The 13,858-nt window shown below is 37.2% G+C and overlaps 1 protein-coding gene across 6 annotated transcripts; it reads left to right on the top strand.

The window, feature by feature from the left end:
* The first annotated feature begins 2,480 nt into the window (after positions 1–2,480).
* Positions 2,481–13,409, top strand: mpz (myelin protein zero). Of its 6 annotated transcripts, none has more exons than XM_056744748.1 (6): positions 2,481–2,640; positions 3,605–3,768; positions 5,386–5,599; positions 6,279–6,408; positions 6,658–6,703; positions 11,772–13,409. In XM_056744748.1, the coding sequence occupies exons 1-6, from the start codon at positions 2,595–2,597 to the stop codon at positions 11,787–11,789; spliced, it is 618 nt and encodes a 205-aa protein (XP_056600726.1). In that variant the 5' UTR covers positions 2,481–2,594; the 3' UTR covers positions 11,790–13,409. The 6 variants fall into 6 exon arrangements, with proteins under 6 accessions (XP_056600726.1, XP_056600721.1, XP_056600725.1 ...); XM_056744743.1 differs by having other exon boundaries at positions 10,344–13,409; XM_056744747.1 differs by having other exon boundaries at positions 6,655–6,703.
* Positions 13,410–13,858: the final 449 nt, after the last annotated feature.

The raw sequence follows: 13,858 nt of genomic DNA, 5'->3' as shown, positions 1-13,858 counted from the left end.
TGTTCAAGAGAAGCAAAAAGCGAAATATCACAAAACAGGGTTTCCAACAGCCTGTCACTGTTATCGACTGTTTGAATGTATAAACATGAACTCATTTTCATGTAAATATGCACATGACTACCTAGACAGAGGCTATGTGCTTGCAAATGCCAGTGAGTTACAGTATGCAGGGAAGTGTCTTGATATTATATTGCTGGTCCAGAGAAGCATTGTTGTGGTGTAAATCTTGTATGATGGAGAATGTGTACAGGTGTTGATTGTCCTTCAAGTTGTGATATTATGTCATTTAGCATTGTATAATAGAGGTCTCGTACACTTAGTACCCTGTAGGCTATTTCAAAACTTTATTGTGCGTATGTGGGGGGGTCTACAAGCAGTGTTGGGTGTAACTAGTTACTAAGTAATTAGTTTACCTTTTACATTTTAGTTATTTGGCAGACGCTTTTATCCAAAGCGACTTACAGTGCACTTATTACAGGGACAATCCCCCTGGAGCAACATGGAGTAAAGTGTCTTGCTCAAGAACACACTGGTGGTGGCTGCTGGGATCGAACCAGCAACCTTTGATTTACCAGTTCAGTGGTTTAACCCACTAGACCACCATCTCCAGTTACTGTAATTTAATTACTTTTCCCTTGAAAAATTAAAGTAAGGGATTACTCATATGTTTTCTGCAACTTAATTACAGTTACTTTTGATGTAATTAAACTAAATACTTTGTGAAATATATGCGTGTGCAATAGTGTAATTGACATCAAAATCCAGAGTCTTACTTTAAAGTCTGTGCTTTAATGTATAATTCTCACATTTGTAATACTTTGGTCAGTTAATAATATTATTTGAATGAATTCAATAAGCCGTTTCATGTATATTCTTGAATCACTTAACTAATCAAGGTTGATGTAGGATATCGAAAGTAATAAGTAATGAGTAACTAAATACTTTTTGGACAGAGTAATATGGACAGTAATCTAATTACACTATTGAATATGTAATGAGTAACTAGTAATTAATTACTTTTTCAGAGTAACTTACCCAACACTGTCTACAAGACTCTTGTGCCCGTGAATTCTCAATCCGGCCTGCTAGTACAGACATTCAACACAATGACAAAACAATGTACAATGTACAAATAGGTAACTGTAGGGTGTCCGCGGGTCCATTTTTCTATAGTCAGGTTGGCTTGTCGGGATCTTATCTGCCCTATAATCTTTTCATATCTCAAATTGTTCTTTCATTCAGTCCTTCTCAAGTCATTGAGAAGGTGTCCTCATATCCACTCATGTATTTATATCTCCAAGTGTTTTGAATTCGTGTCTGTTTTCCTGGAATAAGAGAAGTGGGTGAGAAACTGGAGGAGTGAAGAATGCAACGCTTTGTCTAGATGCAGAGGGATGGAGGAAAAGAAAGCAAGCTGCTCTAATTTAGGCCCGCCCGCTCGCTCGCCCCGTGTCTTTCTGTCTCTCGCTCGCTGTATTGTTGTGTCTGGAAGACGTCAGCAGAGGAGAGGAATCTGCAGAGAGGGAGAGATGGAAAAAAGGAGGATGAAGAAAGAGATGTCTTTGTCTCAGCTCGCGAACGTGGCCTGGAGAAAGGGCAGAGAGAGGAGAAACAGGGTCAAGAGTTGACTCTCTCTCTCTCTCTCTCGTTTTTTTGTTTGTTGCATTTGACATTGTTATTATCATGTGTTCAAATATGATTTACTTGTGTCCATACTTGTGTGCAACACATTTTCCAAAAACATTTAGTTTTTTGTGTATTTATGATGGAAAAGTTATTGTGTGCCAATTTTCCTAAGGTAAAATACTTTTTTTAAGCATCGTTGGGCAATGTTGACCTCACCAATGATGTGAATATAGACACAATTGTATTTTTCAATTTTGTTTGGTGACGCTAGCAGCTCAAAAACAACAGACTTCACATTTAACCGCTTTCTTTCCTGTTTCGGTGACTGTGAATGGCAGGATGGCAACCGGGTCAAGACAGGTAAGATGAAAAGATCTGCAGCTCATTGCATTTTCATACCGGCATGCGGCATCTTGGGGTTTGTTTTGTTTATAAAACTGAACTATCTGCATAAGAGTGGAAGGATTACAGACAAACGGCGCTCAACCGTGACAGGATGAAAAGAAAGAGCTAGCAGAGTATTAAACCACAGATGCGCACGCTGAACTCCAAATACAAACCCATTCACTTACAGATTAATTTCATCGCTTCGGTTTTATTTTGCCCTTCAGATCTCATCTTTTCTTGTCACACAAACTATAATGCTTTTATTAACTAGCATAGAGAGAAGATTCATTTTCAGGGTATTGTATCATTTCTCTGTTAATCACAGAGAGTCTTTAGAGAGAGATGATGCAGAGGGAGAGTGAGATCGGATCACATCAGTGCCATTTAGGGGTTGGGCCAAATTGATAATGAGGCGGGGCTAATGTTTAGGGTGTGGTTCCGTATAAAGACAAGGAATGAATACTGTTATCTTGATGCCCTCTGGTCTCAATCCCCTCATCCCTCCATCTTTTCATTTTCTATCCCTCGCTCTCTCAGGAACCCTCATATACAGACCAGCAGGGAGATCATAGAGAGAGATCATGCTGTCTGTTCTGGCATTGACGTCTGTGGTGCTCTTGGGTATAGGTAAATACTTTTCAAAACTTTCAATTGAAAAATTTAAAATGCTTAATTTACTTACAACATATAGTAAACGATCTAAAGTTATGCTTTATTTGCAAAACCGAGAGTTGAAATCCTAACTTCTAAACAGTTTAACAGAATTATTGTATTGTTTAGTCGATTGCACCTGTGTTTTGTGCACCTGTCGTGTACCTGCTAAAGAAATGAAACGCATAGAAAAAAGAGACTTTTGCTAATTATTTCACATTTAAATTGCGTTATTTCATGTCGTAATATCTTTAATTGAATAAATCTTACATTATTTCAAATGTGTGTTTGAAACAATATTTGAACAAAACAAAAGTTTTGCATCCTTTGCTGATTTTTATCTATACTTTGTTTATACTTATCCTTTTATTTAAATTTTACCGCTATTATTCATCAATAATTAAATCACGTAGAAACATAAATGGCAAACTTAATATTCATACACTTTAAAAAATGATCAGGTTTTTTGATGGTTCAACTTAAAAAAATTCTTATCTGATTGCCTTAAATAATTTTTTTGAATTAAATAAAAATAACTTCTTCAATTAATTTATGGTTGAGTTGAATTAACTCAAAATTTGAAGGCAACCAGGTAACTTATTTTTTTTTTAAAGTTGAACCAACATTTTTTACAGTGTACAATGGACTATATATACAGTACACTCGAAGAGTTTAAACTGCAAAACAGTTTAAAAATCATGTTTTTTATTATGCAATTATATATTTTATTGCATTAGTTAATGGTATTTTTTTAGTTATCATCACTTTATCCACACAACCTAACTCCAGTTTGATTTTTAAATAATTCCAAGTAATATCAATGTATAAAAATAAACTTTTCAAACGAACTCTTCACTTGCAAATCACACAAATTTTCCATTAACTTTTGCAAATTACCAATTTGTTGTGATTGTTGTATTGCTCACTGTGTGTGTTTCAGCCTCTCAGTGCACAGCTATATCTGTGTACACAAACTGGGAGAAACATGCGCTGCTGGGATCAGATGTTCGACTCTCCTGCTCTTTCTTCTCCTGGCATTGGACCTCTTCAGAAGTGACCTTCTCCTGGAGCTACCGTGCAGATGGGGCTAAAGAAAGCATTGCAGTGCGTACAAACACTAACACACACACTCTTTCTCTCTCTTTAGCACACACCATGTCCAGAAACAGCCTATTGGTACCTAGAGTCTTATCTATCATTGCTATTCAAGAATTGTGTCTAAAAATTGTTTGCAAAGAAATACATTTACATAAGAATAAACGCATATAGGGGTTGAAAAATAAATATTTGGATACAGATGAACTTGATGGCACTGAACTGCATTGATTTTATTTATTTTCAGGGTGTTTCTGCTGAATGCCATGCCATTCGGAAATAATAGCTGGAAAACAACAGTGTTTCTGCAAATGTGATTTCAAAAATAATAGCTTCGCAGTTATGTTTTCAGAATAGCCTGGCATTCATCAGAATTGTGTAGAGTATTACAGCGGTTCTCAGTTGGTGGAGGACAGCAGTGAAAAAACTGTGCAAAATTCTAACAATAACATCCAAGAAACCATATAATCAAGTTAGAATAGAACAATAATGAAGCGTATTTATATTTAAAAGAGAAGAGACACCTGCAAGGTGTTTTGTTGTGGACTTTATAGAAGAATAAGATATTTATTTTGTTTGATAAACTATTTTGGTACTATATTGTGTTACACAGGGAATGATGCCCAATGTAACGTTTTATGTTCACAACTAAACAAAATGTTTATTTTTAAACAGAAATTTTGTTCTTTGGAATGTATGGTTGGTGTACGTGAGGTTGATAAAAGACAAACTCAACTGTTGGGTTAAATCAATAGAGAAAAGGCTTATATCTCACCCAACAATGGGTTAAAACAACCCAGCGTTTCGGGTTGAAACAACCCAGCATGTTCATTTACAACACAATGCCTGGGTTAGCCACTTTTCGACCCAATGCTGTTCAAACCTCCCGGCATTTTTTAGAGTAGTGTAATTATTTAATTACATTTTGAGAATCTTATTAAAATGTAATCCTCTGACATCATCTCTACAGTACACCTGTTTCACAATGTGCTATTTGCAAGGCTGTCACTTGTTTGCATCAAAACTTTAATAAGAAATCATTACATAATACGTTTTAACCATCATCCAATTCACATGCCTTAGGTCTCCATTCCAGATTTTAAAGTTTGAGAACAGCTACTATAGTTTAATGAGATTTTAATAATAAGTTTTAATTTAATCAAGGCACAAAACCTTGCAGTATTTATTTATACTGCCGACAAACAAAAAAAATGGTTGCTGCATTTCACTTCTTAAAATGTGTGTGTAGTGGTAGTGCAACTCTAGTATCCGTATGAAAGTATTCCCACAATTCCCTTGTGTCTGTATGGTTTGTAGAGATAATTACTTTGATCTTAACAAATAAAAAAACAAATAAAAACAACTGGAAATATAAATATTAGTGCCTTGTAGGTATAGCTCTGCATTCAAAATTGTAGTGTTGATCGCAATTGTTGTGCCCACCAGCTACAATGGTTTTGTGGATTCTTGTTCTACTGGGAAATCTGGGCTATAGAAAAGTTTTAAGAAAATAAAAACGTCATAATTTCGAAGCTCATACACGCAATGTTAAGAACTGCATGACTGATAAACAGGTTTTTTTATAAAATGAAATAATAAAAGAATAACCTTCCTGTGATCATTTAGATTTTCCACTACACAAACGGTGCTCCCTATATTGCTACCAAAGGCCCGTTCAAGGACCGCCTTGATTTTGTGGGGAACCCCAATCGGCGTGATGGTTCTATTATGATCCGGAACGTTGACTTCAATGACAATGGAACCTTCAGCTGTGATGCCAAGAACCCACCTGACATAATGGGCCATCCGTCCAACGTTCGACTGCTAGTCTTTGAAAAAGGTAATGGGTCCCTATGAGCTTTTTTGTCTTCAGCGACTGTAAGAGAAAAAACATAATAAATGATTACTGTTCTGTGGGAAATGTTAATGGCCGCTTTGCGGAGGAACCACGGTAGTAAGAGCGCTGATGGCTCCACAAGAAAACTCGCCTTGCTTTTGCTCTCATGCTACGGTTGGGTGCGTAACTATCAAGACCTGCTTTTTGCCTGTAGGCTCATCTTATTCCAGGGTGGCATAAAAAATCTAGGAGATCATGTGGAAAGAGATGAAAGTTGGCCGTTAATGGAAACACAATATAGCATGAAAGCAGGTTTTCTTGTGTGGTCATAACTTCTGAGAAAACAATTTCTGTGAAAAATAGCCTTGCGCTAGTCTTATGCGTCAAACAAATGTTTTTTTGCTCAGGTGATTTTCCTTTTTGTGTTTAACGACAGCTTAAATTGTCTTTTTGTGGCTCATGCCAGCTTATTTGAAAGCAAAAAATAAGCAAAAAAATCAAGGTAGACATTGATTGATGATGCTTGGGAGTCATTTTAGTAAAATAGTTACGCCTGTAAACCTTCCCACAGTGTAATACAGTTGCTTTAAAGGATGCACACAATACATCTGTACAAGAGGTCTGCAATCCGGAAACCTCGACAGTCCCTACCTCACCTTCTATATTTCTCTTTCTCTCTCAGTTCCTGTTCAGGCCGGCGTGATAACAGGGGCCATAATTGGTGTAGTGTTGGGAGTGCTGATCCTGGTTGTGGCAATTTACTATCTGATGCGTTTCCTGGTCGCAAGACGAGTGTTCAGCTTGAGCATGAGGTCAGTCTGGGAGCGTCTGCTTCCTCAAGCCCGACTTGACCCTCTGCCCGGCCTTGACACACACACTGATGTACACACACACACGCTTACCAAGACACACCCCAGATCCCCACACAAAACCGCACACGTCGCAAGCAAGGCGTGGTCTGAACAACTCGACCGACCAACTAGCTAACATGCACTTAAGTCATCCAGCCACCAAAGGGCAATTTCATGCATTTTTTTTTGTATTTTCTGTTCCCTTAGCAGACATGGCAAGAAAGGCAAAGGAAAAGAAGGATCACAGCAAAGACAGGCAAGTGGTCACCTGCATCCACCCTAAAACGCAAACATACATATACAGAACACATACATTCAGTACAGTCTCTCGCTGTGTAAGATCTCCTGTCCTCCGCTGTTCTCCCTCTCTTTTTCTTCTATTTTCAATTACGGGAAGTACAGCTCCTTTTGTTTTTAATAACATGGCAAAAAACTTGGTAATTACATTCCTTAATTTTTCAAAGGGGCATCCACATTTTACTCAGGGTTTAACCACAGTGGATATTGAGTCGGACACATCCCAATTAACCTTAGGGTAAACTGGAAAGATAACTATATACAGAAATGACAAGAAAATAGGCAGATGATCCAAATTTCAAATAACGTGCACATTGCGGTCCCTTGTAACACAACTGCGTGTCCAAAAGTTTTTTAGGTGCTCACAGGCTTTATGCAGAAAATGATATAAAAAAATGATGTAGGACTTTAGAGAAACCTACAACTACCTCAGCGTCTGTGCTTCTGTATGCATGCCAGTCACAGACAATATACAAAAACTTATAAGAAATGCAGTTAGTTTATTTGTATTCCAGCACATTAATATTCAAAGTAAGAGTAGTAAGATTTTAAAGTGATACTTCACCCTAAAATAACAATGATGTCATCATTTACTCACCTTCATGTCATTTCAAACATGCATGACCTTCTTTCTTCTGCAGAACACTAAAGAAGATATTTTAAAGAAGGTGTAACCGAACCGCACTGGCCCCCATTCACTTCTTCTGTACGGACACAGAACTAATGGAAATGAATGTGGGCCAGTTAACAACATTATTCAAAATATCTTTTTTGTTTTGCAGAAGAAATAAAGTTATACATGTTTGAAATGACAAGAGGGTGATTAAATTAATGACAGCATTTTTTTGGGGCGGTTAACTATCCCTTTGAATCATAAGATCATTGTGTCAATTTATTTTGTTATTTAAAAGTGTGCTTCATAAATTTTAAAGTACATAAAAAAATCAGTGTTTCATTTTCAAAACCTCTTACCTACTGCAATTCAAAACAGTTAGCTTATAATAATGATTTGTAAAATTGTTGAGTCCGATTCAGTGTGTAATGTTAGTTTGACATCATTTAGGGCAAGCCAAGTTGAATAGAAATGTTCTACAGAGAGAGAGAGAGAGGGGGGTACATATTGAATAAAAATAATTTAAAATCACAAGATATTAAGCATTAAAAATTATATTAAAAAGGAAATTAAATTCAAAGAAAATTTGTAAAAAAGAAGACTGAGACAAAAGTGCACTTGATGTTTAAAAGCATACTGCTCAGGTCATACACTTTAAAAAATACAATGATTGGTATATTGACTTGTAATTTTTATGTTTCAAAGACAGATGGCGATAGAGAGACACATTTTACAAATTGCATCTTTAAGTAATGTGCAGCATGCTAAATAGTGATGCAGGAAACACAGTTACTTCGGGTATTTTGGTTAACTGTTGACATCGGCAGATGTTCAGGAACCATTATTGGAACATAAATCAACAGTCATTTTTTATTTACAAAAACGAGCCAGTTCTGAATAACATTTACACATTTGGCAGATGCCTTTATTCAAATCGGCATTCATTTCATTTAGTTTTGTGTTTCCTGGGAATATGATCCTGCTAGTGCCATGTGCTACTAATTAAACAACAGAAACACAGTCTCAGCTGCATCACCGCAGCTCCCCAATGTCATTCAGAGCTGTACTGGCATTCAAATGAAGTTCACACGTCTCTTTCTATGCTAACACGCCAATCATCTATAGTGTTTTACTTTCAAACTCTCTATGAATCTCTCTCTTTGTTCTTCTTCACACTTTTCAAAGCCATTATGCTTCACTTTCATTCCATCACTCATTTTTCGTCTTTAGATGTCTTTTTCCAGCTCTTAGCTTCTCTCTTTCTTCCTTCCGCAGGTCAACAGTAAGATGCTGTCAAATTTAATCACATCAAACTCTTTCATGTACAATCACACCATAGTCATCACATCTCTTGCAGGATCAAACCACAATAGCAGATTTTTACCAGATTGTTTATGTTTTTTGGGTCTTTATTACCTTTCTTTATTCGTTTCGTTATTTCTTTCTATATACATTCCTCTGTGTCTGTCAGCTCCACTTTCTCTCTTTCTATTCTTTATTTCTTGGATATGTCTGTGTAAACCCAGTCCAGCCTCCACTGAATTAAATTCAGATTGATAAATTGTCCACCTGCTTTATCAGTTTTATAAGCTTTAAAAGCAAAACCAGTAAGAGTTACTACTATATACATGTTTTTTTAGGGTTGACATCGCATTATAATAATAATATTATTTTCAGGATGAAATACAAGTTAAAGATGCTGTTAGTGATTAGACAAGCCCCCCTCTTTCCAAAACCCTGGCAAAAGAATTTAATTCATTAAGAGATGTGCACTCCACTTCAGACTCACTTTAGTTTATTATGTTAGTTGACAAAAACAACAGAATACGGTTGTTTAATAATGGATGGAAAAACAGAAAAGCGTTCAGATTGGCTAAACACTTTTTTTTTATTGCAGTTTATAGAGTCTTGTGAAGTCACACATTTCAGTAATGTCATTTCACAAAGCAATCGCTTGCAGCATTTTAAAGACAGAATTCACCCAGAAATTAAAATTATCATGATTTATTCACCCTCATGTTTTTCCAAACATGTAGGGGACGCTATATATATATAACATATATTTTGAGAAATGTCTCACAGGTTTTGTGTCCACACAATGGAAGTCAATGGGCACCTTTGTTGTTTGGTCACCAACATTTTTTTCAATATAAGCGTGAAAAATGTTAAATGAATTTTCCGTTTTGGGTGAACTATCGACATATATATACCATCGACAGTATAGCATAACTTGTATTGATCCTGTAAATTATTTGAGAAGTGTGTAATTTAAGTATCACTCGTGACACCAAATGGAATTAAAAAATGATATTTTTAATTTCCCGTCCCACCCCTCGTCTACCACTGTTTGGATAAACAGGCGATACTGGCTCCAAATTTACACCATTGGTTGTGGCAGAAGTCGACACGTTAACTGTTCAAACCAGCTGAAAATGTTTGACTTCCCAATTATGACTTGCATTTATAGTCCTGATTTCACAATAAACAAGGACTTGTGAAAGAGACACACAAAAATTACACACTTCCCCTTTCCTCTTTCAAATTACAGCCACAGGAAGAGAAAGGGAGCCTCGAGCTAAGCAAATTAACAAACTTGTTTCAGGTGAAGAGGTGAAAGTTCAGCTGTATTTGAATTATTTTATTCAGGTGCTGTGATGTCACGCAGTCACTCCCTAACTGGCCACTTCGTGTTTTGTCCTTCCTTCCAGAAACCAAAAGTTCCCCTGGTGTTCATCTCCTTCTAACCACTCGTTTACATTTTCACTCACCCTTTCTCTCTTTCTTTTGAAACTACCTTCCTTATTCTAGTTCTTTAGTTCCATTAAACTCATCTGACAGTCCCAGCCTAACCGCAATCCCTCTCTCTTTATCTATATCTTTCTTTCTTTGTTTCTCTTTCCCCACCTCTCTCTCTCTCTCTTTCTAGCTCGCTTTCCTCCCGTAGTGACTCACTCCTTCCCTCTCCACGCTCCTTCTCTCTTTCCAGGCTTCGGCTGTGATGGATCCGGCCAAGCTGAAGGCTGCAGCATCCGAGAAGAAGAAACAGGAGTCGCGCAAGGATAAGAAATAGGGGTTATGGAGCAGAGAGCTAGAGCTCCTGAGTGGGGTCGCCTCCACCCAGACCCAAACCCAGGAAGAGGCAGCGGGGGTGGGCAGTCAGAGCAGGGTTCTTATGACCATTGAGCTGGAGCTCACTAAACAGGAGAGAGAGGGAGAACAAACAAAAACGGGCCCCGCCGCATTCTTTTCTCGACTCTCACGCAAAATCGCTCTCAAGTGAGAGAGGGGGTATGTCAAGAAGGGGTGGTGGAGAGTTTTCGGAGGCGAAGTTTGTGAGATTAATCCAATAAACAGGAGGACAGGAGAGGGGTGAAGTGTTTCCCATTTCTAATAAAGAAGAAGTAGTTTCTTACGATTCAAACGGCTTCCTAATCAGGTGCGACAACATCATTGCTTAATTGGCCAAAACTGTCTAAAAATTTTAATTTTGACAAAGACAAAGTTTGTTGCTCATTTGGTTTCTTTCTTTGTCTCATTGAGCAGGGTCAAAAATCTCACCATTTTGAAAACTCGCTGCACTGTTAAAATGATTTGTTGTTTTAACTTAAAAAATTCAGTTAGCCGGCTGACTTAACATTTTCAGTTAATTCAACTTGAAAATATTAGATAACATCTCAAATTCACATAACAACTAATGTTTTTACGTTGAATTAACGAAGAATTCCGCCAGGTAACTTTATTTCTTAAGTTGAAACAACAATTCAATTTATACAGTACAAGTCTGTTTTGATTTAGTTGTTTTTGTTAAAAAGCTTGTCACTTCAAAGATGATACATCACACCTGGTTAGGACACAGTTTCAGTAAGCTGATAAAAAACACCTCAACAGCATCACATATTTACAAGAAAACCCATATGAGAACCCTTACTATACACACACACACACAAACTCTGACAGATGTGTTTGCGAGAGCTGTAAAACTAGCAGAATGCTGTAAGCTTTTATCTTGTAAGTGACAGACTGTTTTGCCATCACTCCCTCTCTCTCTATCTTTTTACAGCTCTCACAGTGCACTCATGCCGTATAAAGCACAAACATAAAATTTGAGTTACACATTTTTCACACTTTGTACTGAAAAGTTATTTTGGAAACATCATATTAACTGTCTTTTTTCTCGTTCTCTTTTCTCTCTGTCTCTTTATGTCTTGTTTTTTCTTGTTTATATATAATCGTATATATATTTATCTGCTGCATGTTACTCTTTCTTTGGTCCTCCGACCATCTCTCTTCCTTAAAGCGTTTCTGACATGTTTTTTTGTATATCTGATTGCTTTTTGTACCGTTTCATCTATAATTCACCTCTCTCATCATCTGATACACTGGTGCTATTACATCACTTCCTCTGCCACCATAGGCCGGCCCCTCAAAGTAGCCCCCTGCACACTTCTTTTACTGAGAGCTAAATTTACCACTAGTATTTTTAGCCATTGAATCACATACATGCTCTTTCTCACCTTCAACACAAGTTCATTTTCCGTCCAATGAAATTGCTCCATCCATCCTTCCACAAACACAAACTAACATTCATGTTTGATCTCACGTATTGCATCATGCACATTCAGAGCCTTCCCAAGAATCCAGAGCCGCAGAAGTGGTTTGTTTTCTCATTTAAAGAGTGTTAGTGTGTCTGTTTGTGTGTGTTCGCTCTGACTGCAGTGACTGAAATCCAGAAAATGACGTCGATACTGTTGGCAGAGAGACATACAAACACGCATCCAGAGTAACCGAACACTCAAAGCCAAATTCTCACGTCTGTCTGCATAAGCTGTTGTCTGACAAATAGACGATTATTTTTACACGTGTAATTGGAGACCGATCTCTCTTCTTCGCTCGCTCTTACTTTCCCCCTCTGTGTTTTATACGGCTGTCACATGACGGACAGACAAACACATAGGGCTCGGCCACCCCATAAGCCCCATCACAAATCATAGTTTGACTTCACCTCCTTCTAAACCTCCTCTTCTCTAACTTCGCAAACGCTCATCCACCACAACTTCTTCTCATTCCCTGTTTGTGCTGGTCAGAAAACCACAGTGTTCTCTCCTGCCCCCTGCTGCCCACAGGAAATTTTCATTCGGCCATATCGTCACAACAACGACAAAGGAAATTTAGCTAGCTCTCTGCTGATTTTGAAAGATTTGTGTTTCTCCATGCTTTTGCATATGTATGTTTTTATTATCTGTCAACATGTTTGGGGAACAAAAAAAGAAATGAAACAAAAAACATAATTCTAGAAATATTCACAATGTCATTGCAGGTAAATTTGCAATGGCGAAGATGTGCAGTAGCATCCTGGTACTGTTTGTGTGTTGGAAGCAGAAATGTAATATAATTTAATTATGTTTAATAATATTTCTGAACTTTCTGTTGACTGACGTGACAGGAATCATGTGGTTGTATTTCTATAAAGGAATGGTTATCATCGGGGCATTGGGATGATGAAGGAAGTTTTAATAGGAAAAACGAATAGGATGTGCGATGAGAAACACTTGGACGGTATTCATATTTGGATAAAATTCAGAGTCAAAGTCCAACAAACATCTCAATCTCATAGGATGTGCCTTTCTTTCCAAGTCTTCTTGTTTATACTTGTTCAATGTGAGCCAGAGATGGGCTCTCACCTGTTAGTCTTGGAAATACTGTAGAATTGCGAGGGCTTGTGGGAAATAATGTGTTTGTTAACCTACAGACAGATGCTTTTTATGCATCTCAGAGTAAATGTCGAACAGCCACATGGTACCTGCCATTAAACTGTGTTTAAATATCGAGGAATTTTCACGTTGTATGTATTGTGCACCTGCATTGGTGCAGGTCTGGGTAACCATCCTCTCTTCAAACATAATGTAAAACTTCTAATTATTTTTTTATGTTTATTTTGACTTTAACCTGGCTAACGTTGGTTTTCTGTATAATGACTTGTTGTAAAAAGAAAATACTTTCACAAGTAATTTCAAATAATTTCAGAAAAATGTCAATAAAAAGCGGAATCCCCTGTGACTGTGTGGATTGCATTAAAAATAATGAGCACGAGTAGAAAGCAAACCCTGTGGGCTACTGCATATGTTAAAGAGACATTTGCTAAAGTCAGAACTGCAGAGCTGGAAAATAGTTGAACTTTAGCCTTTAAATTATACCGTGACTTTAACAGGGTCAGCGGTTGTATTAAGAGTATTTGTATTTTGCATCATCCGAAACTGACCCAGCAGCCTACTGTTGCTATGGTAAGTAACCATGGCATGAAAACATTACTTTTGTTCACTTGGGTGTATTTAGAGGCTGGTGAAAATTTGCACACTTGTAAATTGTTCTTTTCTTCAACATTTCTTGAGGGATATAATTAAAACAGTTTATTATAGATTGATTTCAGCTTTGTGGTGGGTGGGGTGTGTTTACTTGAGCACACAATACAGTCAAACCAAAATTTATACAGAAACAAAATAT

Source organism: Triplophysa dalaica, chromosome 3, assembly GCF_015846415.1.
Source record: "Triplophysa dalaica isolate WHDGS20190420 chromosome 3, ASM1584641v1, whole genome shotgun sequence".
Classification (NCBI taxonomy): Eukaryota; Metazoa; Chordata; class Actinopteri; order Cypriniformes; family Nemacheilidae; genus Triplophysa; species Triplophysa dalaica.
This window is presented reverse-complemented; position numbering and strand designations above follow the sequence as displayed.

Coding starts and splice junctions, on each gene's coding strand:
- mpz (XM_056744742.1), top strand. CDS start 2,595: ATGCTGTCTGTTCTGGCATTGACGTCTGTGGTGCTCTTGGGTATAG. Junction 3,769..5,385: donor GGGCTAAAGAAAGCATTGCA/GTGCGTACAAAC, acceptor GTGATCATTTAG/ATTTTCCACTACACAAACGG. Junction 6,409..6,654: donor GTGTTCAGCTTGAGCATGAG/GTCAGTCTGGGA, acceptor CTGTTCCCTTAG/CAGACATGGCAAGAAAGGCA.